This window comes from Diospyros lotus, chromosome 11 (assembly GCF_014633365.1).
Source record: "Diospyros lotus cultivar Yz01 chromosome 11, ASM1463336v1, whole genome shotgun sequence".
In the NCBI taxonomy this organism is placed as follows: Eukaryota; Viridiplantae; Streptophyta; class Magnoliopsida; order Ericales; family Ebenaceae; genus Diospyros; species Diospyros lotus.
The window spans coordinates 20,773,181-20,799,767 of NC_068348.1; the positions used below are offsets into that span (position 1 = coordinate 20,773,181).

Sequence of the window (26,587 nt, forward strand, 5' to 3'; positions counted from 1 at the left end):
TAAAGGTGGACAAACTGTACTTTTACCCTCGACATGGGATGAACTAGCAAAATGAGCCATAGATGGATCTTATCCCTAGGTTGTTAGACCTATTTAGAGAAATGGGAACCTCGCTCTGATACCAATTGATAGAATAGAAAAGGCTATGGCACACACCAAGAGGGGGGTGAATTGGTATATTAAAAATTCTTTTAGTAAATGAATATGTTGTTTGATAAGACCACGGCTTCGATTAAAACTCAAGACCTTAAAATAGCACAATAAGGGATAAATATGTGAAACAAGAGAGAAATAAAAGAAATACTCGAAAAGATAAAATGAAAAGACCACAAGCACACAAGAACACAAGGATTTATAGTGGTTCGCCTTAACTAAGCCTAATCCACTACCTTAGCTCCTCACTAACAATTTTCAAGCAAAACACTGTAACTCTCTTATCACGCCGAATAGGCCCTCTAGCATTAAGCTAGGAAGATACAAACCTCTTGCTTAAATAAGCAAGCCCTCTAGCAAACCTAGGTAACAAAACTCCCTATTTTGACAAGTAGGTCCTCTAGCTATACAAGCTAGGAACATGAGAAATGATACAAGATATTAGTTTGCCCACTTAATTACAATGTAATCGAGAATAAATACAAGGCTACAAATTATGCTTTGAAACAAATAAAATACAAGCCTTGAGAGCAAGAGATTTAGGGCACAATTGAAGCACGATTGATGAGCACTTGAGAGGTAGTTGATAGATTGCTTCGGTAACTCAACTTCTTCTTCTTGACTTCCATTTATAGAGGTTTGAAAGACAGAACTTGAAATCATCCCGTTGCAAGTGGAGACACCATCATGGAAGAAGGAATTTTGGCCGCTAAAAGCTGTCTTCCATAGAGACTGTCAACATCTTATTTACAAGTTGTCGATAGATTAATTCAAATTTAAACAACTGTCGATAGTTAAACAAATACTGTCAACATTTTGACAAAATTGTCGACAGTGTTGATGCAGTGACTATCGACATTTAGAAACCGAGAGCATGCATTTATCATGTCGACAGTTTAATTAAGACTGTCGACAGTTTGGGCTAAGAATTAAAGAACCGGTTGACAGATTATGATATACTGTCGACATTTTCTCCCAAACAATAGATACTGTCGACATGTTCTTTTAGAACTGTCGACATTTTCTATCTATCTTTGAATTATAAGACTACCTTTCTCCTTTTTGATTTTGATTAATATTGAAAATATGTTCAACATGATATAAAGTATTTAAATACTAATTTTGATAACATTTTGATTGAAACCAAAACGAGTGTAAATATATTTTGCCAAACAAACCATTCGAATTGATCATCATCAAAACTTAAAGCAAATTATCAGAAAACAACGGAGACTTGCATAGGGATTACAGAACATAAGAGGGTAAGGATATTGCAATAATAAGAGGTATAGAATGGAACTTGCAATTTAAAACATAAACTTGTCAAATAGAAGAAGAACTTGCAATAACAAGGATAGAGATTGGAACTTGAATATTAATAAGAAGACTGAGAACTTACCTCTTAAATGGAACAAAGAGGAAGAAGAACTTGCCTTTAGATATTTTCCTTTATCTCTTGAAAGGAACCTCTTCTTAATGAGATTAAGCTTGCTGCATCACCATAGCTTTCCCAAATACTCACATTTCTCTCAAGCTTAATCTCCCCAAAATTCTCCCACTTCACTGCCTATTTATAGACTAAGGAGATAGGAATATTACAATGCATCATGGCAGCAAAATTATTCAATTTCTGGGAGAAAGAGGCATTTTGGACGCGTGGGAGGCAGCTGGTGCGGCTGGAAGCAGTGTGGCACGGCTCGCGCGGCCGCACGTGAGTGCCTTGAAACGACGTCGTTGGCACCTACTTGGCTGGGAATAAAAATTCCCAGCTTGCCTTGCTTCTAGCAAAGCTCAAACCTGAGCCTCCCCACCTGCACATGCACACTTCAACTGCCTACTCTAGCCGCCCCCTTGGAATATAAATTGCACAAATTATTTTTAAGGTATTTCCACTTTCCAAAATTACACTTTAGCAAAATCAATTTATTTTAATCTTTCCTTATTTCCATAATGCCTTAAAATAATTAATTACCCATTTCCTCAAAATAACCTCAAATAATTATTTTAATCCCCAAAACATACCAAATTTAATATTTCCCATTAGTCTCCATAAAACCTCACATAACTGAATAAATCACCCTAAAACCCATAAATTAATTATTTTCCTTAAATTCTCAAATATTCAACAATCACTTCAAATGCTGAAATTAAAAATTGGTAATTATCTCAAATTTTGGGATGTTACATAGTTAGCAAATTTTGGTACTGTGTGGGAGTCAAAGACTGCATAAAATTGCCCATGTCTTGACTCTTAACTTGAGTAGTTCCATCACTGTTCACCTGATTAATGGCAGAATTGATTTGTTTAGACTTTAACTGATTCATATTGTTCATTTGCCTAGGTTTGTATCTCGGAGGATATCCATGAAGCTTATAACATTTCTCAATTGTGTGCCCACTATAACCACAATGAGTACATACGGGTCTTTCTTTTCGTTGAGACTTACTAAAGTTAGACCTAGTTGCTTCATGTTTTATTGAAAATAAGGCTGAATCAGTTCCATTAGCATTCATCACTGTTCTTTGATTTTCTTCTTGAGATATTAAAGCAAAAACCTTATTTATGGGAGTTAAAGGATCCATAAGAAGCAATTAACCATAGATTTGATGAGCATATGAGTCATTCAAGCCCAATAAAAAGGACATTACATATTCCATACGGTAATGATCTGCAAGTGACTTTGTACCCCCACAAGAACACTTTCCACATGTGCACATAGGTCTAAAATTGTTTAACTCATCCTAGGCAGCCTTAAGTCTAGTGAAATATGCACTTACAAATAATTGACCTTGATTTAAGTTCATCATCTCACATCTCAGTTGAAATAGGACCATTACTCTATTGAAATCTATCTTTAAGATCATTCCATATATCAAACGCAGATTCTGAATATATCAAATGTTGGTCCCTTAGGGTATGGCCACTCAAGAGGGGGGATGAATTGAGTGATTAAAATTTTTTTCAATTTTAATAAATATTATTGATTAAAGATTTTATTAAAAAATATATATATTTGATAAATATAATAAATTATATTTGACATTAATGATAAATGTAAGCCATAAGATATAACAAAAATAAATACAATGAGGTACAAGACAATTTATAGTGGTTCGGTATCTTTATATACACCTAGTCCACTCTCCCAATGTCTAACCACCCTTGGAGTTTCACTAAAATAATTTCACCAAGGTTTCCACACTAACTCACCTTGGAAACTAGATTACAATGGGTTCTCACTACAAAAAAATCAGCATTTAGCAGCGATTTTTTGAAAATCGTCGCAAAAAAACATGTTTTACTGAATTTTATGGCGGTTTTATGAAACTGCCGCAAAATTTTAAGGAAACCGCCACAAAAATCATATTTTGCGGCGGTTTCAAAATCGCCGCAAAATACCATGTTTTGCGACGGTTTTTAGAATCGCTGCAAAAAAACCGCCGCAAAAAATTAATTTTTTTTTAGTGTCTAGGCAACCACTACACCAAAGTTTTCTCCCTACCTTACCTTGGAATCTAAATTCACCTAGATTTTAACAGATCTAGGAAACTTATACAATCCTCAATAATAATTTGTCCACATTTGGACACAAATAAGAAATTAAGAACAAATTATACAAGGCAATAATATTTAAATAAATAAATAAATTTATAACCTCAAATGGAGAAGTTCGGATTTGTTGAAGAAGACTTGAAGAACTTTTCTCTTCTTACCTTGTGGCTATTCGGTGGATGTGCAATAATATTTTGAGAGCCTTGGATTGTTTGGATGCTTTTCTTGAGAGCGTTTGAGAGCTTTTAGGTGCTTTGGATATGCAATGGAAGTATTTGGATACTCAAAAGAATGAGTTTGAGGGTATTTATAAGCATTTTAGCCACTAAAGAAATGATTAATATGAAGTTTGCAATTCAAAAAAATTGTAGACTTTCTCAAACAATAAGAAAACATGTCTCACCTTTAATTCAAAATAAATTTACTTTTTATATGAGAAATCAAGATTTGAAAATTCAAATATAAGCTTTTGAGACATAAATGATTAAAACAAGAAAACATGTCTAAAAGCAATCTCTTTTAATTCAAAATAAATTTACTTTTTGTATGAATAATAGAAAACATGTTTAAGCATAATTCTCCTTTAATTCAAAATTTGAAAATTCAAATATAACCTTTTGAGACATAAATGATTAAAACAAGAAAATATCTCTAAAAACAATTCTCTTTTAATTCAAAATAAATTTACTTTTTGTATGAGCAACAGAAAAAATTTATATCATAAAAATATTTTTTTTAATCATCAAAACTTAATTAATATGAGCAAGTTGGCTCAACATCAAACTTGCAAAAATTTCTTTAGAAACAGAGTTTAAGATCCACGAAATGACAATATTATTGCTCCTGATCCAAACATTAAGTAGAGTGATATCACCTGAAGGTCGCACAATTGTACCGTTGATGAAACCTAGCTTGTTCTTTACAGACAATGCAATCATCACCGAACGGCTACAGGAAGCGTAGTTCTCTCCGGTTAGTGGCTGAGATACAAAGACAAGACTGGGACTATTCAAATGATGGATAAAGAATGGGCTGGAACCATTGTCGATGGCAGAATGACTCATCGACGAGGAAGTTGCATCAGGAGCGATAGATGCCATAAAAGACAAAGGAAGACAACAAACTAGGAAGAGACACACATCTGTTGAAAAATGTTCAAGATCACCAAGTCGTCGGATGAAATCGACGAGAAACACAGATCATAGATGGCTCTTCGGAGCAAAGCAAATAATTGAAGAAGAAACCGAAAACAAAGAGCCGACGAACAAGAAGAGAGGCGAACCCAAACCCTAATAGAGCTAATACCATATTCGAAACAAAGAACCTATTCGAGAGAGAGAAGAGAAAATATAAATGCCTCGTTAACTCATTTGGGGTTTCAACTCCTCTATTATATATTCCTAGAATTAATATATCAAATGACAAAAATGTCATTGTTTGCTCAGCAGCAGCAAAAATAAATAACATCATAAAATTATACCAGCACAAAAATACAACAAATTCTAATAAGAATTAAAGAAGGAGAAGCTCTCTGCCCGATCTTGGATCAGATCTGAACAGATCTGGAATCAGATCCAAACCAGCTGCTGCTCGCCCGCTTGCCCCCGTTGCCTTCTGCCTTGCTGCTGTGCGCCTTGTTGCTGGCTTTGCGTGGGTGAGGTGGCTGCTGTTTGGCTTGCTTGCTGAGTGGGCCACGTTTGCCACCTGCTGTGCGCGGCTTGCTGCTGCCATGCTAAAGCTTGGCGAGTGGCTGCGTGAGGCTTGCGAGAGCCATCAGTTGCTGTCTGCTCTGTTCTTCTCCCTTTTGAATTCACCCTTTTTTGTTGCTTCCTCTCTTTTCTTGATTCCGCGGCTTCCTCTGTTATTATATTCGGCCGCCGCTCAAGTCTTCTGTCTTCCTCCTCTCTTCCTTCCCAATTCCTCTTTTTATGATTAATATATATATATATATATATATATATATAAATGCATGGCCACGCTAGTCCTTCTCCAATTTCAGTTCTCTTTCAATTGCAAATTATTTAATTCTACTCCACCACTGTCTCCAATTGTTGCTTCTAATTTATTATATTTTATTTCGCTTGGCTGCTCTTCTAATTCCAATCTTCTAATTTAGTAATTATTAATTATTTAATTATATTATAATATTAATTTTAAAATTAACATTATTAATTAATTAATTAACTTATAGACAATCATAATTACACTTTGCCTTGGTTCTTTGTAGTGAGTGCATACGTGGATTCTGGAGAAGTAATTGCTTGTACTTTTCATCAGGCCCATCCCGTGGATTCTGGAGAAGTAATTGCTTGTACTTTTCATTAGGCCCATCCCATCACCTTCCCCTTTCTCTTCCCATTTTGAAACTTGCTTTACACCTGGTACTGCTTTCCAATGCTGGATGGTGCACTTGCTAGTTTGAAATTGAGACATGTGAGTGAATGAGAGGAGAGGCTCCTATTGATTGGTACGTGGCAGCATCTTCAGACAGACAGCAATACCTGTTTGAAGATAAACTAACTGTCTTTTGAATGGAATTTGCTTCTTTATTTTTTGTTACTTTATTTAATTTCTCTTTCAAGTACACTAGTGAGCGTTGCAGTTATTTTACATGTTTCTCCATTTGGAGTTTCTTTGAGATAGAATTATCTTTCCCTGATAACATGCGCTGTTACTAGAGAAAACAATGCAATACTGAGAAGTGATAACACTCCATCTTGATGGTGTGACGTTACCATTTTATGACTAACTTGTTATGTGTTTAGATTTTATGTATATAGTAATTTGAGATTTGACCACCACCTACAGTGACGGATGTAGTCATGAGCAGAGCAACTCACAACAAAAAAAAAAAAATTGTAATGTAATTTTTTTAATTTTTTAAGTAATAGTCCAGCCTTAATTTAGTTCAACCCACCCCTAATTTTGTCCAACCCATCCCACTTGCCTAAATCCGCCCCTCCACCCATGTTTATGGTGGTATATGACATAAATCTATGATATCAAACCGAATAATGAATGAAGAGATTTGACCACCACTCATGTTTATTGTGGGATTAGTGCGAGGGATTTGACACCCTCCCTCCCGGTGTCGCCGCCAAGCCATGCCATCGCAAGATATGGCTTAGAATTGCTTCCCAATGAAACAACTCCAATTATCTCCACTTCGAGCACCTCTAAGTATTTCTTCAATTTTTATTTTTTATTTTCATTTACAGAATAAAATATTATTATGATTGATAGTTATAATTTATTTTTAATTTTATATTTGAATTTTTTCATTTATGTAGTTGTTCATCTTAACTTTTTTTTTTTTTTTCCTTTGGTCATTGGAGATTTAAATCATCGAAAATTACCAATGACTCGTTTGACCGATCACCATCGAGTTAAACTAAGTCATAACAATATTAAGTTGTTAACATGATATCTAAAAGTTTTTGAGAATCATCTTTGCAATAGTCATAGTCAACATTGGTCGAACGTGACATTCACTATTATAGCGGGGGAAGAGTTAAAGAATAAATATATATAAATGAAAAAAAATGAAAACATGCATAAATTATCTAATATATATTTAATAGCCAATTATATTATATTTAACAATTTTAGCTTTAATTATATTATATTTAAAAGTTTTAGGGGTATATAAGAAAATTCTAGAAGCGCCCTTCCCCTTCAAATGTTGCAAATGACAACCTCCATAGGGAGGATGCAACATGGTTTAACATAATCATTCAATTTCACCACTGGCTTACTGCGAAGATACAAATTATTAAGTAAAAAAATACATATTACCATATGTATCTTTAGGGCCAAAAAGGTCTTATTGTTTTCCTGTCCAACGCAATCCCTAACACCCACTTGGGCTCCCTACTCCTTTAGTGGAAGACAGAGACGTGGCAATTCTATCATCCTTAAGGCCCCCTATATCTTCGCCTATAAATGTTGGGTTTCATATGTGAGCTTCCCATCCCAAAACTTTCTCTTTATTTATTTTCTTCTTAGACAATATCTCTCTTTCTTATATTGCACTGTGATTTTCTGATCTAGACAACAATGGGTTTTGCAGCTAAGAGCTATTCCTCACTTCTTTGCATGTTGGTTCTTTTGACCACAATCTGTTATTCCCAGAGTAATTATGTGTGTTCTAGAGCAACCTATTACGGCACTCGTGATAAATTAGGAACTTCAAGTATGTATTACACTAATCTATTATTATAAGCGTGTATTGTGTCTTTACTTATATTGATAATTTTACTGCAAAGATTAATATGCGTTTGATGATGTCAATTTAGCTGGGGCTTGCGGGTATGGCGAATTTGGACGAAGAATCAATGGTGCCAACGTGGCAGGGGTTTCCATGTTGTATAGGAATGGATCTGGTTGCGGTGCATGCTATCAGGTAATTCAATGCCAAGTTGTCACTTGTCCAAAAAACCTATGCAACTATTGGGATGGACTAGGACAAACTAAGCTAAGGTGCACTAATTTACGCAAATAAAGCACACATCATATTATGGAAGACCTACACTTGTAAGCATATTAGGTTAGCCAAATTAAAAAAAAAAAAAAGAAAGAAAAAAAAGATGAAAAAGGAACAAGTTGGTAGTGATTGTGGTGCTCATGACTAGCAATGTTAAATGTGCAAAAACTTTATATTATGTTTTTTTCTTTTTCTAGAAGACAATAAACTGAAAGCCTATTAAAAAAAAAAGCCATTCTTCTAGGCAGTTGCTTTCAGAGGCAAAAGCATAAAATGATATTTAATACTGAAAAGTTTACCTACTACAGGTTAGATGCAAGATACCCAAAATTTGCAGTAATGATGGAGTAAGGGTAGTGGTCACAGATCATGGCGAAGGAGATAGGACAGACTTCATCCTCAGCCCTCGTGCCTATGCAAGATTGGCTGTTCCAAACGCAGCCTCGAAGTTGTTTCCTTATGGCGTAGTTGACATTGAATACCAAAGAATTTCTTGCCAATACCCAGGTTACAACCTCAAGGTCAAAGTTCACGAGTACAGCAGGTTCCCAGAGTACCTGGCTATGCTTGTATTGTATCAAGGTGGTGTATCTGACATCACTGCTATGGAAGTGTGGCAGGTATAGTCGTATAAACAAAATTTAGTATATAGTTTAATGGATATAATAAGCAAATTAATAAGGTTTTTGCAACTGTTGTCAATTTGAACTAGGTTGATTGATTGGTTAGTTGATCAATGTTATTTTCTTGTTGATTTTGTTACAGGAAGAAGACCAAGAATGGAAGTGCATGAGGAGGGCCTTTGGTACAGTATGGGACCTACCTAGCCCACCATCCGGTCCCCTTACATTCAGGGCCCAAGTGAGTTGCAGCGGAAGCACAAGATGGGTGCAGATGACAGATGTCGTTCCCAGTGAATGGAAGGCCGGGGTTGTGTACGACACACCCATTCAGTTGTCTTAAACAAACCCCTACCCTACAAACTCCCTATCCTTATATATAAAATAATTATCAAAAAGTTGTAGACAAGCTACTAGTTACATATTAAGTATTAGTTGCTAGTAGTTTTGATTCACAGCAGTAGTGTTTGTTCTCTAGACTAGAGCTAGTATTCTGCAGCTTTCTTGATAAAGCCTTGGTTTGTACCATGTTGAAGGATAAGAGTTTGCTTATCAAATCTATATATCAATGGTTTTATAAGATTCCAAGAGAGCATTGAGTTATAAAAAAAAAAAATCACACCTTTTAAATTCTTTTGTTTTTTTTTTTATTTTATATCTATCAAAATATATAATCTTTTATGCGTATATATATATAAAATAAATATAATATTTTAGCTACAATATATAAATATGAAACCAACTCAAATAATTAATTAAAGTGCATAAAATATAATCAAACCTTAAATCCGAAGCCAAATAACAAGAGGAAACAATTAATTAATAACCTTAAAACAATTAATTAGGGTTTATAAGGGAAGGAGATTGTCCCCGTGTGCAATTTGAAGTGCCAGAGCCTCGCCATCAGGCATGGGTGCAACGTAGCACCTGTGGCCGTCGGTGCTCAACGGTGCGCTGCCGCCGGAGCCGATGATCAAACTAGAAAGTTTCTACTTAGTCGACATGCTCATCCATCACATGCAGCGCCAACGATCTCTGTGCGTGTGTGTGTGTTAAGGTTTGTAACAAATAATTAATAGCTAGCATCATAGTGTGTGTGTGTGGATGCCATGATTAATGGTGTCATCGTTTAACGATGTAATGTGTGAGTTGTAGGATTTTGATGACAGTCAAAGATCAGCTTAATCTCAATACCGGGAAATCAGTTCAAACGATACTCAAATGATACTCATATGCAAGCAATGAATTTTTGTACTACAATGTCACTGCAGAATAAAATATAGAAATTGGAAGACAAGTGTAGTAGAGGAATAGAAAATAGGAATAGAAAATAGGAATTGGAAGAGTATTTTCACTTTATAATTTGTGTGGAAACCCCAGAAAAAATTATTAAAGATCGAGAAAATTCTGATTAAAAGTTATTCTTTCCATTATTTTTTTTTCTTGTTTTGACTTCATTTTATTTTACTTTATTCAATTATGTCATAAAATATAATAATTCAATTCTAATGTGTTTCAAACTAAAAATATATATTATTATTTCATTATTATTAGTTACATAATACAAAGACAAAGACAAAGACAGACACAAATAAACCTGTTGAACGGTGAATACCATCTCTATGTTGCTAATCTGATCCTTGTCATCATAGCCTGGAACTTCCCATAGTCTCACAACCTAAACCTTGAGGTTCCATGGAGTCTTCGTGGAGTTTATGTCATTGATATTATTCATTTGATCAGCCATAATTTTTTTTTATTTATTTATTTGCTTCCCAAACGAAGCTATTGTGAATGTGTGTGCATTTTTTGATGTTACACTGTTTCATTTAGAAGAAACGAACTGGTGTAGCACAATTATATAACTTTAGTCAATGTGGTGTAGAAAACGAAGAGCAAGAATGCAATATAAAAAACATGTATATCAATTAATGAGAAACTCATTTTCCAGATTTTGAATTTTAAAATAATTAACTCTGCACAACTATAATAATAATGAATATAACAAATAATAATCATTATGAACCAAATATTATCATATATAAAATAATATAATAAAATTATAAAATATAATATAAAATTTTAAAGTGTTGAGAAATCATATTTTCTGTATACGATTATGAGCTAGTAGAAGATCGTTATTTAAAAAACAAATGCATGGTCAATAATTAGCCTTAGAATAACTTTGAATTTTTAATAAGCTAATCAAAAAACTAATTAATATACCACCCAACCAACATAAAGTTTATCCAAAATAAACTTTCTAAACTACTACAATCGTAACATCAGATTTATTTTATTTATCAATAAATCATATCCTTTGAAATGAATCTATTTTGTTATGGAAAATGTGTATTTTTTTTTTTTTTTGGAATTGTCAATTCTTAAAATTATTCTTTTTATCGAGAATCATAAAAAAAAGAAATATGGGAAAACACATCTGGCAATGCATTAATTTGTATTGGAATTCTGATTACTCATTACCCATTTTCACTGCATTTTTATACATTAGAAACTTGACTTCTCATCAGCTGGAGTTGAAAAATTAAATTGTCGTAATAAATGCCTAATGTGTATAATATGTAGATGACGTTTTTGGAGAAAAAAGTTGTTGACTTTTCTTTTATGACTATTCTTCTTTTATATATATTAAGATTAAGATTATTCTAGTCAAAGTGAGTTGAATTGTTGCTGATATTTAAGAAGTCTGATAGGATATGATTAATGGTTATTAGGTCACTACAGGAAATGTGATAGAAATGTGATGTGTTTAGCTACGAATTTATAAGTAAAAAGTAAAATTTCGTCATCAATGTTTTATCATTAGTGAGGAAAATTTACTTTCATCGCCAAGTACAGAATCATTTAGATGTCTAGTGAAGAAAAGTAAACTTTAGTCACTAATACTCTAAAACATTAGGATGACATCAAATTATTTCTTTTGACTACGACATTCATGATGCATTAGTGATGAATGTTTTTGTCATTAACGGTATTAAAAATTAGCAACAAATAATTTGCTCCTTGATTCAAGAACATGTTATGCAAAAATTATTGACTTATCAATGACTAAATAGTTCTCTCACTAATCGTGTTAACTATTAGCAACCAACTTTTTCGTCACCATTTTATGGATATAAACCAATGCTGAAAATTGTAGATTATTGATGACAAAACAATTTTATAGTTATTAGATAATACATTTAGTGACAAAATCCTATCACTTTTTTAAGAATAAAAAATGTGCACAAATTAGCTGTAAAATTAATAATTTTATAGTAACGAAACTTTTACTAATAATGGTGTTTAACTATTAACAAATAGTTTTATCTCTAATTTAGAGATAAAATATGGACAATAGATAATAAACTAATTATTAATAATGAATAAACATCTATTAGAAAATTAAAATTTTTACTAGTTCTCATTATTTACAATAATTAAATAAAAAGACTAATTAATTTAAAATTGTCAAGTAATAAAAATAAAATAACAACGAAACCGTGATACATACCTAGTTGATGTATGGGCATATGTAATTGTTACTAAAAATAAATTAGCAATGACGTAATTTAGAAAATATCAACTTAATAAAAAACATATAATTTAATTGTCTAATAATACTATTTAAACACAATGTTTGTATGAAAAGTTTATGTACTCGAAAAATTATAAACACTTTCTCAAAAAATTCACAACCTTTTTTCAAAAAATTATCAACTAATTTCAAAAATTTTAAACACTTCTACAAAGTAAAAGCATTTATAATTTTTGAGAAATTATTAATAATTTTATGAAAAATGTTTATAATTTCCTTTAGAAATATAAATTGGCATTACCAAAAAAAGTATGTCATATGATTATCTAATATATTTTTTGATTCTTTTTTAGTGTGTTTTGAGAAGCAATCAAATCATAGATCAAATAAACCAATTCTTATAATTGATTTATATATTAACACAAATAAAATTTAAATTAAATTAACACAAATTAAAACTGCACATCAAAATTTTTATAAAAGAAAAAATCAATTTCAGATTTTAAAATATTTTTTGAAAAATAATTAAACTTTTATGATATAAAAAAAATCCAATAAAATGGTAAACCCGACACATAACAAAACTATAATAGTAAACCATTAAATTGTAGGGAGCCCCAACTCGGCAACCCTTAAGCCAGGGAAGCCGAGGTGGAGTTCCTACAGAAGAGAAAAAAGAAAACCTACAAAAACACAATAGAAGCATAATATATATAGATAAGCTGTCAAGTATGGAGGAAACTATACACAATAAGAACCACTAGCTAGTCGATGGGATACTACCTTACAAAACATCAAAAAGAACAAAACGACATCCTCCTACACTCGAGAACAACAATCACTCTCCCGAGGGTTTTTAGCTAGGATTGCCCTGTACACACTCAACACTGTCGGATCAGACACTACCTTCAACCTTTGCTTTTTCCCTACCTGGAATGATGGAGAGTAAGAGTGAGTCATAAGACTCAGTATGCATAAGGAAACAAAAGGCCACAAGGCTAGAGACTACCTTGCCCACATTCCGCACACAAACTATGCCTTGAACCATAACTTAGACTACACAATAACTTATGCAACAATGCACAAATAATGAACTGATGGCCCACATATAAGACACAGATTGGCACCCAAGGTTTCATACCAACCTGCATGCAACCATGAACTGGTTAGCATGTCCTGAGCCATATGCTCCCTGGCCAAAGCTCCCACAACAACCGAGTCAAAGCTCTCTAAAGATGGTTCTCCCATCACTCAAGCTTGTGGATGTACATTTTACAGATAAATTCGTTGCGTGCAATAATAACCATGCAATGCAACATATAAAGATGCAAGGCTATTGTAGCATTGATGATGATACATAACTCCCATAAGCCACACATCAAGCCATGTTACGCCCACATAGGAATATGGATGCCATTCAAATGCTTCCTAAATGCACACCGCACACTAGCATACTCATGCCCTTGCATATTCAACACATGAACCCCCAAATGCCAACCACCCATAACCATGCAACAATAAAATAAAATTGTAAGCATACAAATACCCCCCCCCCCCCCTAATACCATCTAGAAACCTATCCCCAAAGATAATAATTTTTAAGCATAAATCACAAACCAACTAGGAACCAATTAACCGAACAATCAGAGAGTATAAGAACTCGCATGGAGGAGAACTTGTATAAAAGAATAGAGAGCTGACCAAATGAAAAAATGGTGATAGGAACTTGCCTTAGTTTTTTTGTTTTTAAACCTCTCACAGTACCAAGGCTATTGTCGGCTCAGCTCAAGCCTCTTCTTAATAAAATTAAACTTTGAAAGACAAAAGAAATATTTAAATTAAACATTACCAAAACTACCTTCTATTTAATTCTAATTAATTTTGCATTTACCTTAACCGCGTTGTTCAAATTTCCCACTAAGCTTGTTGCCTTCCCATTCTTCAAATTTCTTCCCACTAAGCATGCATGTGCCATCTGATCTACCAGTTCCCTCACTTAATAATGCGCACATTTTGTTTTTAAGGTAATCCCACTCCCAGTTAATAAAATTGCACTTAAACCCCAATATTTTTAGATATTTGCTATTACTTCCTCATTCAAAAATATATCAAATTTAACATCTTTTACCTAATACCTCAAACCCATAAATTGACATTAAATTGTGGATAAACAGGTCATTACAAATCCTTCCCCCTTAAAAGAATTTGGTCCTCCAAATTTGTACCTGATTACTCAAACAACTAGGGATGGACGCGCCTCATTTCTACCTCTAGCTCCCATGTCGCTTCACTTGGTCTGTGATGTTGCCATTGAACCTTCACATAAGGAATAGATTGATTTCCGCAACACCCTTCTCCTTATGGTCCAAAATACAGGTACGCAACTCCGCATAAGTCACATCCTCTTTAGCATCCAAGAGACGATAATCAACAATATGTTGAGGGTCCAGTGTATACTTCTGAAACATAAAAACGTGAAACACATCATGCACATGGGCTAGCTGCGAGGGAAAAGCTAATTGATATGCTAGTGATCTAAGTCACTCCAATATCTCGAATGGTCCCACATATCGAGGACTAAGCTTACCTAAAATCCCAAATCTTCGCACACCACGCGTAGGCATCACCTTCAAGAACACGTGATCTCCGATAGCAAACTCCAAATCCCGTCGCCGTCTATCAACATAGCTTTTTTGCCTATCTTGGGCCCCTGTCATCCAGGCCCTAATTACCTTAATCTTCTCCGCCGTTTGCTCAATAATCTCTAGTCCAAGTAATGCTCTGTTCCCAACCTCATCCCAACAGATAGGGGATTTGCATGATCTTCCATACAACGCTTTGTATGGTGACATCTCAATGCTAGAGTGATAACTATTATTGTACTTGAACTCCACTAGAAGCAAATGGTCATCCCAACTACCATGAAAATCCAATACACACACTCGAAGCATATCCTCTAGGATCCGTATGGTCAACTCCAACTACCCATCTGTCTGCGGATGGAACACTGTACTAAACGTCAGTCGGGTCCCCAAGACATCTTTCAACTCCTCCCAAAAATGGGATGTAAATCTAGGATCACGATTAGATACTATACTAACTGGCACGCCATACAATCTCACAATCTCCTCAACATATAGCTTAGCCAAACGGTGTATATGGTACGTCTTCTTAATAGGTGAGAAGTGCGCTAACTTCATCAGCCGATCAACAATTACTCAAATGACGTCGTGACCCTTACTCGTGTGGGGTAACCCTGAGACAAAATCCATGGCAATATTACCCCATTTCTAGTATGGAATAGGTAACAGTCATAACAATCCTGCTAGTCTTTGGTGCTCAGCTTTCACCTGTTGACACACTAAGCAACGGGACACAAACTTGGCCACACTTCTCTTCATACCGTCCTACCAAAATTGGTGGCATAAACTCTAGTACATCTTCTTTGCATCTAGGTGTATGGTATAGTGTGACTAGTGAGCTTCTAACAAAATCTCTTGCCTAAGTGCTTCATCGTCTGGCACACAAATTTGCTTACGGTATAACAACAAACCATCACCCCTCTGGCTATATCCCAAAGGTTCAAATCTCTCCATGTCATCATAGATCCTTACCAGCCTCTCATCACTTCATTGGCTTTCCCGAATCTGATCCAGCAAACCTAGTTAGATACTCAGGTACGCACAACATATCACGGGCCCTCTTGGTGTTGCAGAAACAGCAAGCTCACTCATCTTCTCCACTAACGACCACTCTTGGACCATCATCATCGCTATCGTTGCTCTATGACGACTCAACACATTAGCCACTAGATTTGCTTTCCTTGGGTGGTACAAAATCACAGAGTCATATTCTTTCAACAACTCCATCCACTGGCATTGTCTTATGTTCAAGTCTTTCTGGGAGAACAAATATTTCAAACTCTTATGGTCGGTGTATATCTCCACTTTCTCATTGTAAAGATAGTGTCTCTAAATCTTCAACGCAAACACAATAGTTTTCAACTCTAAATCGTGGGTAGGATAATTCAGCTCGTGCTTATTCAGTTGCCTGGATGCATAAGCAATCACACGCCGATCTTGCATCAGTGTGCATCCTAACCCTGAATAAGAGGCATCACTATAGACTGTGAACTTCTCACCACTCCTTGGAATATTTAGCACAGGTGTCGAAGTCAACCGTTACTTCAACACTTGAAAACAACTCTCACAGGAGTCATCCCAATCAAAACTCGCTCCTTTCTGAGTTAATTTGGTCATTAGCAAAGTCAAACGTGCAAATCCCTCAATAAATCGCAGATAATAGCTGGCTAGTCTAAGGAAACTCCGGATCTCGATTACTATCATGGGCCTTGGCCAATCTAGTATAGCCTGAATCTTCGTTGGATTAATAGAAATACCTTCTTCTAACACCATATGTCCGAGGAACCCTACTTGCCTTTGCCAAAACTCACACTTAGTGAACTTGGCATACAATTGCCTCTCCCTAAGCCATTACAGAACTAACCTAAGGTGAATCTCATGCTCATCTAGACTTAGTGAGTATATTGCAATGTCGTCTATATATAAAGACAATAATAAAGCAATCCACATACTCCCTAAACACCAGATTCATTAGGTCCATAAACACTGTTAGGGCATTTGTCAAGACAAATAGCATAACCACAATTTCATAGTGGCCATACCGCATGCAGAATGTTGTCCTCTAAATGTTTTCATCCCTCACTCGTACTTGGTGATACCTTGACCTCAGGTCAATCTTGGAGAATACAGAAGGTCCTCAGAGTTGATCCAATAGGTCATCCACTCGAGGAAGTGGATATTTATTCTTCAACGTGACTTGATTCAATTGATGGTAGTTAATACACAACCGCATTAACTTGTCTTTTTTCTGCACAAATAACACCGGTGCTCCCCGTGGCGATGTGCTAGGTTAAATAAAACCCCTGTCCAACAAGTCTTAAACCTACATCTTTAACTCGTTAGTGGCCATTCTATATGGAGTCTTAGACATCGATTGAGTCCCTGGCAACATTTCAATCATGAAGTCGATCTCCCTGTACGGAGGCAATCCTGGCAACTCATCTGAAAAAACATTGGGAAAATCCCAGACTACCGGAAGCTTAGATAGCTCATTCTTTTCTCTTGCCACAATTGACACAAAGGCGAGATACGCCTCACACCCATGACTCATCAATTTCTCTGCCTTCATCATCGAGATCATCAGGGTCGAAACCATTAGCTTAACTCCTTGGAATACAACAACTGGCTATTGCGAAAATTCGAAAGATAACCTTCCAACGATACTCAACTTTGGCATAATGTTGTGACAGCCAATCCATACCTAGGATCAAATCAAAGTCCTTAATAGCAAGCACTACAAGATCACCTAAAAACACCTTGTCATGTACCCTAATTTCACATTCTCCAATCACCTCACTCCTTAGCAAGATAACACCATCGGGCGTGGTAACAGACAAATACTATGATAATGGACTCAAAAGAATGGGTCCATAGTGCACAACATACGATGTTATGAAACAATGCGTAGACCCTGTATCAAAAAGTACACGAACATCATGGTCATATAAAGTAAGAATACCTTACACAATGTCATTCCCTCCTTCAGCCTCAGTTGTAGTCAAAGAAAATACCCGCCCCTGAACCTGTGACCTGTCCGTGGTAATAGGATGTTGTGTCGCATGTAGTAGTAATGGCGAAGGTGGTCCTCACACCCTAAGCATCGTCGGTCACTGAGCAAACCTCTGCCCCAGTCCTACTGACTGTGGTGGTTGTGTACACATACTTACCCTATGCCTCTTATGACCACAATGGAAGCAAATGATCTCCCTGTCGGGTAACACATTAGAAGCCTTTGGAAAATCCCTTCGCACATGTCCTGGTCGCCCACACTGATAGCAACCTCATTTGCTCTTACCAGAGCCTTCTCCCCATTTCCTCTTCTTGCTATTATTTCTTACTCCCCTACTCAGTACTTATTCACTCCTCAATTCATTCTAGTCCCACTCAATTGTGTAGGCTCTCTGCACCACGACAGGATAATCTATGATCTGGGCCTGAGCGAATGCATGCCGGATATCTTCTCTCAAGCCTCTCTAGAACTTGTTGGCTTTCTTATCCTCTAGCTTCACTAGCTCTGGTGCATAACGTGCTAAAGAGATAAACTTAGTCTCATATTGGGTCATCATCTGATTCCCTTGCACCAGCTCAACAAATTCATAGGTCTTCTGCTCCCATACCCAAGCAAGGATATAGGTCTCATGGAAGATGTCCAAGAACTCCGCCCACGATAACTCTCGACCTGCAAACTGCTGCTTGACAGTCTCCCACCACCACTCGGCATCACCCCACAAAAGAAAGGCACCAAGCTGCACCATCTGAGCATCAGTGCAACCCATAGTCCGCATGTGCTTCTACACCGATGACAACCAATTCTCGAGCCCAAGCTCCCACAACAACCGAGTCAAAGCTCTCTCGAGATGGTCCTCCCATCACCCGAGCCAGTGGATGTACATCCCGCGAATAAATTCGCTACATGTAATGCAACATATAAGGATACAAAGCTATTACAGCATTGACGATGATACATAACTCCCATAAGCCACACATCAAGCCATGCTACGCTCACATAGGAATAAGGATGCCATCCAGATGCTTCCCAAACGCACACCCGCAACACACTAGCATGCTTATGCTCTTGCATATAACACTATAAAAAAATTAATTTTTAGTGGCAATTTTTTTGGCATTTAGCGAAACTGCCGCAAAGTAATATAGCCACTACACAGCATTTAGCGACGGTTTTTATCAATCGTTGGTATAATCGCCGCTAAGTGATATTTTTAGTTGCGATTTTTTAAATTTAGCGACAGTTTTAAAACCACCGCTAAAATTAATTGAATTTAATATTAAATTATTTAATTTAATATTAAATTTAATTATCAAAATAATTTAATGGCGGTTTTGTTAATTTTTTGCAGCAGTTTTGAAACTGCTGTTGTTTCTCTCATGCAGGCCAAAAGCGCGCACGCCAAGCCCCACCCCTGTGCACCCACTACCGCAAACCCTTGCCATGCGTGCGTCGGCCCGCTCGTCCGCCCGCCCCACCGTGCCTGTTGGAATTTATTCCAACAAATGTATTCCCCAAGTTTCGATCCCGTGACCTCTCGTACGCGCGTAAGCGTGTGAAGCCACCTGATCTGCAAAGCCACCTTATAATATACTCGCGCATATTAATTATAAAGTAATCGAACTACTATTTTTCAGAATTCGCTTTGCACCCACAAACTCAAGTTTTTGAAATTACACTTTGCCCCAAATTAAATAAAATACAAAAATAATTTTATTTTTAATTGAATAGAATTAAATTAAATTAAATTAAATTAATTGAATTCTCAAAACACCTAAAAAGAGTTAACATTTTAAATTAATTAATTGAACATAAAATGTTTTAAACTAATTAAATAAATTAATAGATTAATTAATTTTAATTAATTAATTAATTGATAAATTTAAAATAAATAAATTATTTAATTGAATTGAATGAAATTAAATAAATTAATTGATTAAAAAATAAAAAAATAGATTATTTTGTAAAATTTAATTTAATTTAATTTTTAAATTTTTTTTAAATTTAATTTTTTATTTTTTTTATTATTGAATTTTGTAGCAGTTTCGACAAAATCGCTGCTAAATTTAAATTTTTTGAATTTTTTTATTAGTGAATTTGGCAGCGGTTTTGTCAAAGCCGCCGTTAAATTTAATTTTTTATTTTTTTATTAGTGAATTTAGCAGCGGTTGTTGAAAATCGTCGCTCAATTTAATTTTTTTGAATTTTTTTATTAATGAATTTGGTGGCGATTTTGACAAAATCACTGCTAAATTTAATTTTTTATTTTTTTATTATTGAATTTTGCGACGGTTTAGACAATACCGCCGCTAAATTTATTTTTTTTGAATTTTTTTATTAATGAATTTGACGGCGATTTTGACGAAACTGCTACTAAATTTATTTTTTTATTAATGAATTTAGCAGCGGTTGTTTAAAACCGTCGCTAAATTTAATTTTATAATTTTATTTAATTAATTTTGCGAGAATTTTTCAAAACTGTCACAAAATGTTGGATAAACCACTGTAAAAAACGTATTTTGCGGCGATTGAAAAACCGCTGCAAAATACCATGTTTTGCAGCGGTTTTAAAAATTGTCGCAAAAAACCCATTTTTTTGTAGTGATATTCAAGGGTTAATTACACCAATAATAACCCAACTTTGCATTCTATTACTATTTGGTCACTGAACTTTAAAATGTTACCTGTTAGTCACTGATATTTCAAAACGGTTACTACTTAGTCACTGAACTTTGAAATGTTACCTGTTAGTCATTGATATTTCAAAACTGTTACTGCTTAGTTACTGAACTTTAAAATGTTACCTATTAGTTACTGATATTTCAAAACTGTTACTGCTTAGTTACTGAACTTTAAAATGTTACCTATTAGTTACTGATATTTCAAAACTGTTAAACTGAACTTTAAAATATTACCTGTTAGTCACTAATATTTCAAAACTATTCCTCATTCATCACTCGTGAACTTAAAGTTCAGTGACTATTGAGTGACGGGTGAAAAACGATTTTGAAATATCAATGACTAGCAGGTAATATTTTAAAGTTCAGTGACTAAGCAGTAATAGTTTTGAAATATTAGTGACTAATAGGTAACATTTTAAAGTTCAGTGAGTAAGTAGTAACAATTTTGAAATATCAGTGATTAACAGGTAACATTTCAAAGTTTAGTGACTAAATAGTAACCGTTTTGAAATATCAATGACTAACAGGTAACATTTCAAAGTTCAGTGACCAAACAGTAATAGAATGCAAAGTTGAGTTATTATTGATGTAATTAACCCGATATTCAACACATAAACCCCCAAATGCCAACCACCCATAAGGATGCAACAATAAAATAAAGTTGTAAGCATACAAACACCACATCCAATACCATCTAGGAACTTATTCCCGCATGGTTCGGCATCATTCAACAAAAAGAATGATAGGGCGATTCAAACCCTATAAAGTCAAGCAAGTGTCCCAAGATAAGAGCCAATTAACCAAACAATCAGAGAGTATAAGAACTCGTATGGAAAAGAGGAGAACTTGCATAAAAGAATAAAAAGCTGACCAAATGGAAAGAGAGTGGTACGAACTTGTCTTAGTTTTCTGTTTTTAAATCTCTCACAATACTAGGGCTGTTGCCAGCTCAGCTCAAGCCTCTTCTTAATAAAATTAAGTTTCGAAAGACAAAAGAAATATTTAAATTAAACATTACCAAAAACTATCTTCTATTTAATTCTAATTAATTTTGCATTTACCTTAACCATGTTGTTCATATTTCTCACTAAAGAATAAACATATAAATAAACAGAAACAAAAGACATGCATAAATCATCTAATATATATTTAATAGCCAATTATATTTTATTTAACATTTTTAGCTCTAATTATATTACATTTAAAAGTTTTGGGGGGTATATAAGAAAATTCTAGAAGCCCCCTTACCCTTCAAATGTTGCAAATGACAACCTCCATAGGGATGATGCCACACGATTTAATATAATTATTTAATTTTTTAACATTTTTAACTCTAATTATATTATATATATTTACCACACAATGTAGGTAAGAAACTTTTAGAAGCCCCCTTCCCCTTCTAGTTTGCAAATGACAACCTCATAGGGATCTAGTGTTGCAAATGACAAGCTCCATAGGGATGATGCCACATTGATTATGTGCAAATGACAACCTCCATAGGGATGATGCAACATGGTTTAACATAATGATTCGATTTCACCCCTTGCTTGCTTGGTGGGTTTGATAGAATGTTGTGACTTCATTGGACTATGTAACATTTTTCATTCCCACCATAATGACTTTATGACAACGGACGAGACAATTAAATGAAAATAAAAATTGTAAAAAAATGTTTATAATTTTGAAAGTTAAATGTCTGTGAAGTTTTTTTAAAAGAAAACAAATATATGAAAATTAATAATAAGTCAACTAGATCTCAAGATGCTTGGAGTTCAAATAATGCAATATTATCATTTTAACTTTTGAGATGTCAAGGTATTTCATATAGAAATAAGATTTTTTTCATTTATATGTCTAATGCGTGTTTTGTATATTATTGAATGAATTTAGTGAATTTATTATGCAGTGCACATTAAAAAATCAAAAATAATAATTATAAATTATCATCGATTGAGTGAAAATAATGTAAATAGTGCTTCTAAGCGAACCACGTTGAGTAGAAAATTTGAGTTACCTTGGTTTGAGTACCATCTCATCAGCTACCCGCCCAGTGAATTGTGATGTATAGGGTCATCAAGAAGCAGATGCTTCCCATAATTCAACCCTTGGCACACAAGAGTTAAATAACTATTGGGTCAACAATTGAATCTGTGATCCAAATGGATGGCCACGATCACATATCACCTAACCCCCAATGTGACACAACACAAGCTCATTCTTCACCCATAAATAAATAATCTAACTCATTGATGACAATTATAAACATATCACTCTCATAACTTGGTTAACATCCGTGATATAAAAATTATTAGTATATAGTTAATATACATATATATGTACCTTCCTCTTGAGAAGATACTTTTATCACAAACTGCAAGTGCTTTTCCCCCTAATTTTAAGCGACTTTTTAGGCAAAAGACTTGAAGCTGACTTGCTTTGACTAGCATTAGCATTAGCATTAGAATTAGCAGGCACAGCCTATATTATTATACATATTAATCAAAGCAAGCAAGCCCACAGCTCATGACTTGATTAATTTCATCCTATCCTATAGGGCCAATTGCTTGGTTAGGATAGGATGAAATTGATGATGGAAGCTATGGATAGAAGCACTTCAACTTAGAATCATAGTACTAAAGTACAGTAATGAAAGCAAACATGCTCCTATGATCTACCTAAAAAATGCATACAGCAAGGTGAGATGGAAGTTGGGCCAAGCTCATTGGTAAGGCTGCTTCCTCTCCAACGCAGTCCCTAACCCCCACTTGGGCTCCCTACTCCTTTAGTGGAAGACAGAGACGTGGCAGTTCTATCATCCTTCAAGGACCCCTATATCTTCAACTATAAATATTGGGTTTCATATGTGAGCTTCCCATCCCAAAACTCTCTTTTTATTTCTCTTCTTATGAGACAATAGCTCCCTTTCTTATATTGCGCTGTGATTTTCTGATCTAGACAACAATGGGTTTTGCAGCTAAGAGCTATTGCTCACTTCTTTGCATGCTGGTTCTTTTAACCACAACCTGTTACTCCCAGGATAGTTATACATGCGCTAGAGCAACTTATTACGGCAGCCCTGATTGCTTCGAAACTCCAAGTATGTATTACACTAATTTATTACCAGAAGCACATAGTACTTTGTGCATGTGTGCATATTATGCCTTTACTTAGATTGATAATCTTCCTACAAAGACTAATATGCATTTGATAATATCAATTTAGCTGGAGCTTGCGGGTATGGTGAATTTGGACGAAAAGTCAATGATGCCAATGTGGCAGCAGTTTCTATGTTATATAGGAATGGATCTGGTTGTGGTGCATGTTATCAGGTAATTCAATGTCAAGTTATCACTTGTCCAAAAATCCTATGCAACTATGTGGATGGACTAGGACAAACTAAGCTAAGGTGCACTAATTTACACACAAATAAAGCACAGAGCATATTATGGGAGACATACACTTATAATAAGATTTGACTTTAATCCACTACGTCTTGGAGTACTTTATACTATGCTTTTTCTAGAAGACAAAAAATTGGCAGCCAGTAAAAAGCCATTCTTCCAAGTAGTTGCTTTCAGAGACAAAAGCATAAAATCATATTTAATACTGAAAAGTTTATCTATTGCAGGTTAGATGCAAGATACCCAAAATTTGCAGCAATGATGGAGTGAAGGTAGTGGCCACAGATTATGGCGATGGAGATGGGACAGAATTCATCCTCAGCTCTCGTGCTTATGCAAGATTGGCTGTTCCAAACGCAGCCTTGGAGTTGTTTCCTTATGATGTAGTTGATGTTGAATATCAAAGAATTCCCTGTCGGTACCCAGGTTACAACCTCAAGATCAAGGTTCACGAGCACAGCAAATTCCCAGTGTACCTGGCTGTGGTTGTATTGTACCAAGCTGGCGTATATGACATCACTGCTGTGGAAGTGTGGCAGGTACATTCGTGTAAACAGAATTTAATATATAGTTTAATGGATATAATAAGCAAATTAATAAAGATTTTACAACTGATATCAATTTGAACTAGGTTGATTGGTTAGTTGATCAATGTTATTTTCTTGTTGATTTTGTTGCAGGCAGATGACCTAGAATGGAGGTGCATGAGGAAGTCCTTCGGTACAGTATGGGACCTACCCAGCCCACCATCAGGTCCACTTACATTCAAGGTCCAAGTGAGTGGCAGCGCAGGCACAAAATGGGTGCAGATGACTAATGTTGTTCCCAGTAAATGGAAGGCTGGGGTTGTGTATGACACAGCCATTCAGCTTTCTTAAACAAACCCTTACCCTGCAAACTCCCTATCCTTATATATAGAATAATTATCAATTCCTAGTTGCATATCAAGTATTAATTCCTAGTAGTTTTGATTCACTGAAGTAGTTTTTGTTCTCTAGACTAGAGCTAGTATTCTATAACTTTCTCAATAAAGGGTTGGTTTGCACTAAGTTGAAAGATAAAAGTTTGCTCATCAAATCTCTATCAATGGTTGTATAACATTCGGAGAGAGCATTGATCACCATGCAAGATAGCTTAAACGGGAAACAAAAATTGTAGAATTTTGATGACAGTCAGAGATCAGCTTAATCTCAATATCGGAAATTCTGTTCAAATGATATTCATATGAAAGCAATGAATTTGCAGCACGTTCGGCCCTTTTTGTACAACAATGCCACTGCAGAATAAAATATAGAAACTGGAAGACAAGTGTAGTAGAGGAATAGAAAATAGGAATTGGAAGAGAGAAGTGTATATTCTATATTCCATATTCACAGTGACGTATTATGTCCAGGGGAATACATACAAGACTTTTCTAACCAATTAGGTAACTAACAAATATAGAAAGATTAACCAAGCAAAGAGATACATATATATATATTATATATTACAATAGAAGCCTGAAGATATACAGAAACTATTCTAAATATTCTATCATTGACAGCCGCAGAGTACATGGCATATGCAGAACCTGTGACAGCCACTATAGTGCAGTGGCTCAACTTGGTTCTTTATTCTCCTAAAGCACTGCAAATGCCTGGAAATCTGAGCCTTTACTTTGAGTGCAACCTCTGCTCATGGTTGTCAAACTATTTAATACCTCAGAGGGTCTTGAGACATTATTAGCTCCTTGCACAAACTTGAGGCTAAATTCATTTATGGTTATAACACCAAGAGTTAATCGTTAGCGAGTCTTCCAACTGAAAAGTTCCGTTAGTCAACTCAAAATCAAGACCAATTGCGAAATTCATTTATGGTTATAAAAACTAAAAAGAGCTACAAGTAAAAATAAACAAGAACTCTCTCTGCAAATCAATTTGGTTTCCTGACGGTAACACCAAAATTCCCATTCAAGCTACATGCCAATGCAAACCTCTATCTGTTAAAGATAATGTAGAAATATTTTTAAATTATTTTTCCATTGTTGTTCCTTTTTTATTTACTGCTGAATTGTTCCAGTCAAAGTGAGTTGAATTGTTGCTGATATTTTGGAAGTCTGATAGGATATGATCAGTGGGTATTGGGTCCTTATTTTTCTCCAAGTTTGTTTCTGTTCATGCCTATACAAAGGCTGGTTCAGCAAATAAAGAATTAGAGTTTCAACATATAACCAACCTGAAATCACCCCTTTTTTTTGTTTTCTTTATACACACACTGATAGCTCAAATACGTGGGTTGAGATTCTGCCCCACAATTAGACAACAACGAAAGAAAAATAAATTTAAATACACGTCTCAGGGGCTTTTCCGTACTTAATCACACATCAATCAAATAAATCTAACGAAACACAACATTCGTGCCCCTATCCACAACTCACTCCCAAAGATCTTTTTCGTTAGGAGAGTCATGTACACATAGCTACCTAGAGAACAACACATCACAAGGTCCCTCCTCGAACATTAGCTCCTAT

General features: G+C 35.0%; 2 protein-coding genes across 2 annotated transcripts; both read left to right on the top strand.

Moving 5' to 3' along the window:
- The first annotated feature begins 7,686 nt into the window (after nucleotides 1-7,686).
- LOC127813613 (expansin-like B1) lies at nucleotides 7,687-9,389 on the top strand. The gene is made up of 4 exons (XM_052354661.1): nucleotides 7,687-7,898; nucleotides 8,002-8,108; nucleotides 8,498-8,809; nucleotides 8,955-9,389. The coding sequence occupies exons 1-4, from the start codon at nucleotides 7,763-7,765 to the stop codon at nucleotides 9,150-9,152; spliced, it is 753 nt and encodes a 250-aa protein (XP_052210621.1). The 5' UTR covers nucleotides 7,687-7,762; the 3' UTR covers nucleotides 9,153-9,389.
- Nucleotides 9,390-23,566: 14,177 nt separating this feature from the next.
- Nucleotides 23,567-25,136, top strand: LOC127813614 (expansin-like B1). Its single transcript, XM_052354662.1, has 4 exons — nucleotides 23,567-23,774; nucleotides 23,900-24,006; nucleotides 24,306-24,617; nucleotides 24,759-25,136. The coding sequence occupies exons 1-4, from the start codon at nucleotides 23,639-23,641 to the stop codon at nucleotides 24,954-24,956; spliced, it is 753 nt and encodes a 250-aa protein (XP_052210622.1). The 5' UTR covers nucleotides 23,567-23,638; the 3' UTR covers nucleotides 24,957-25,136.
- Nucleotides 25,137-26,587: the final 1,451 nt, after the last annotated feature.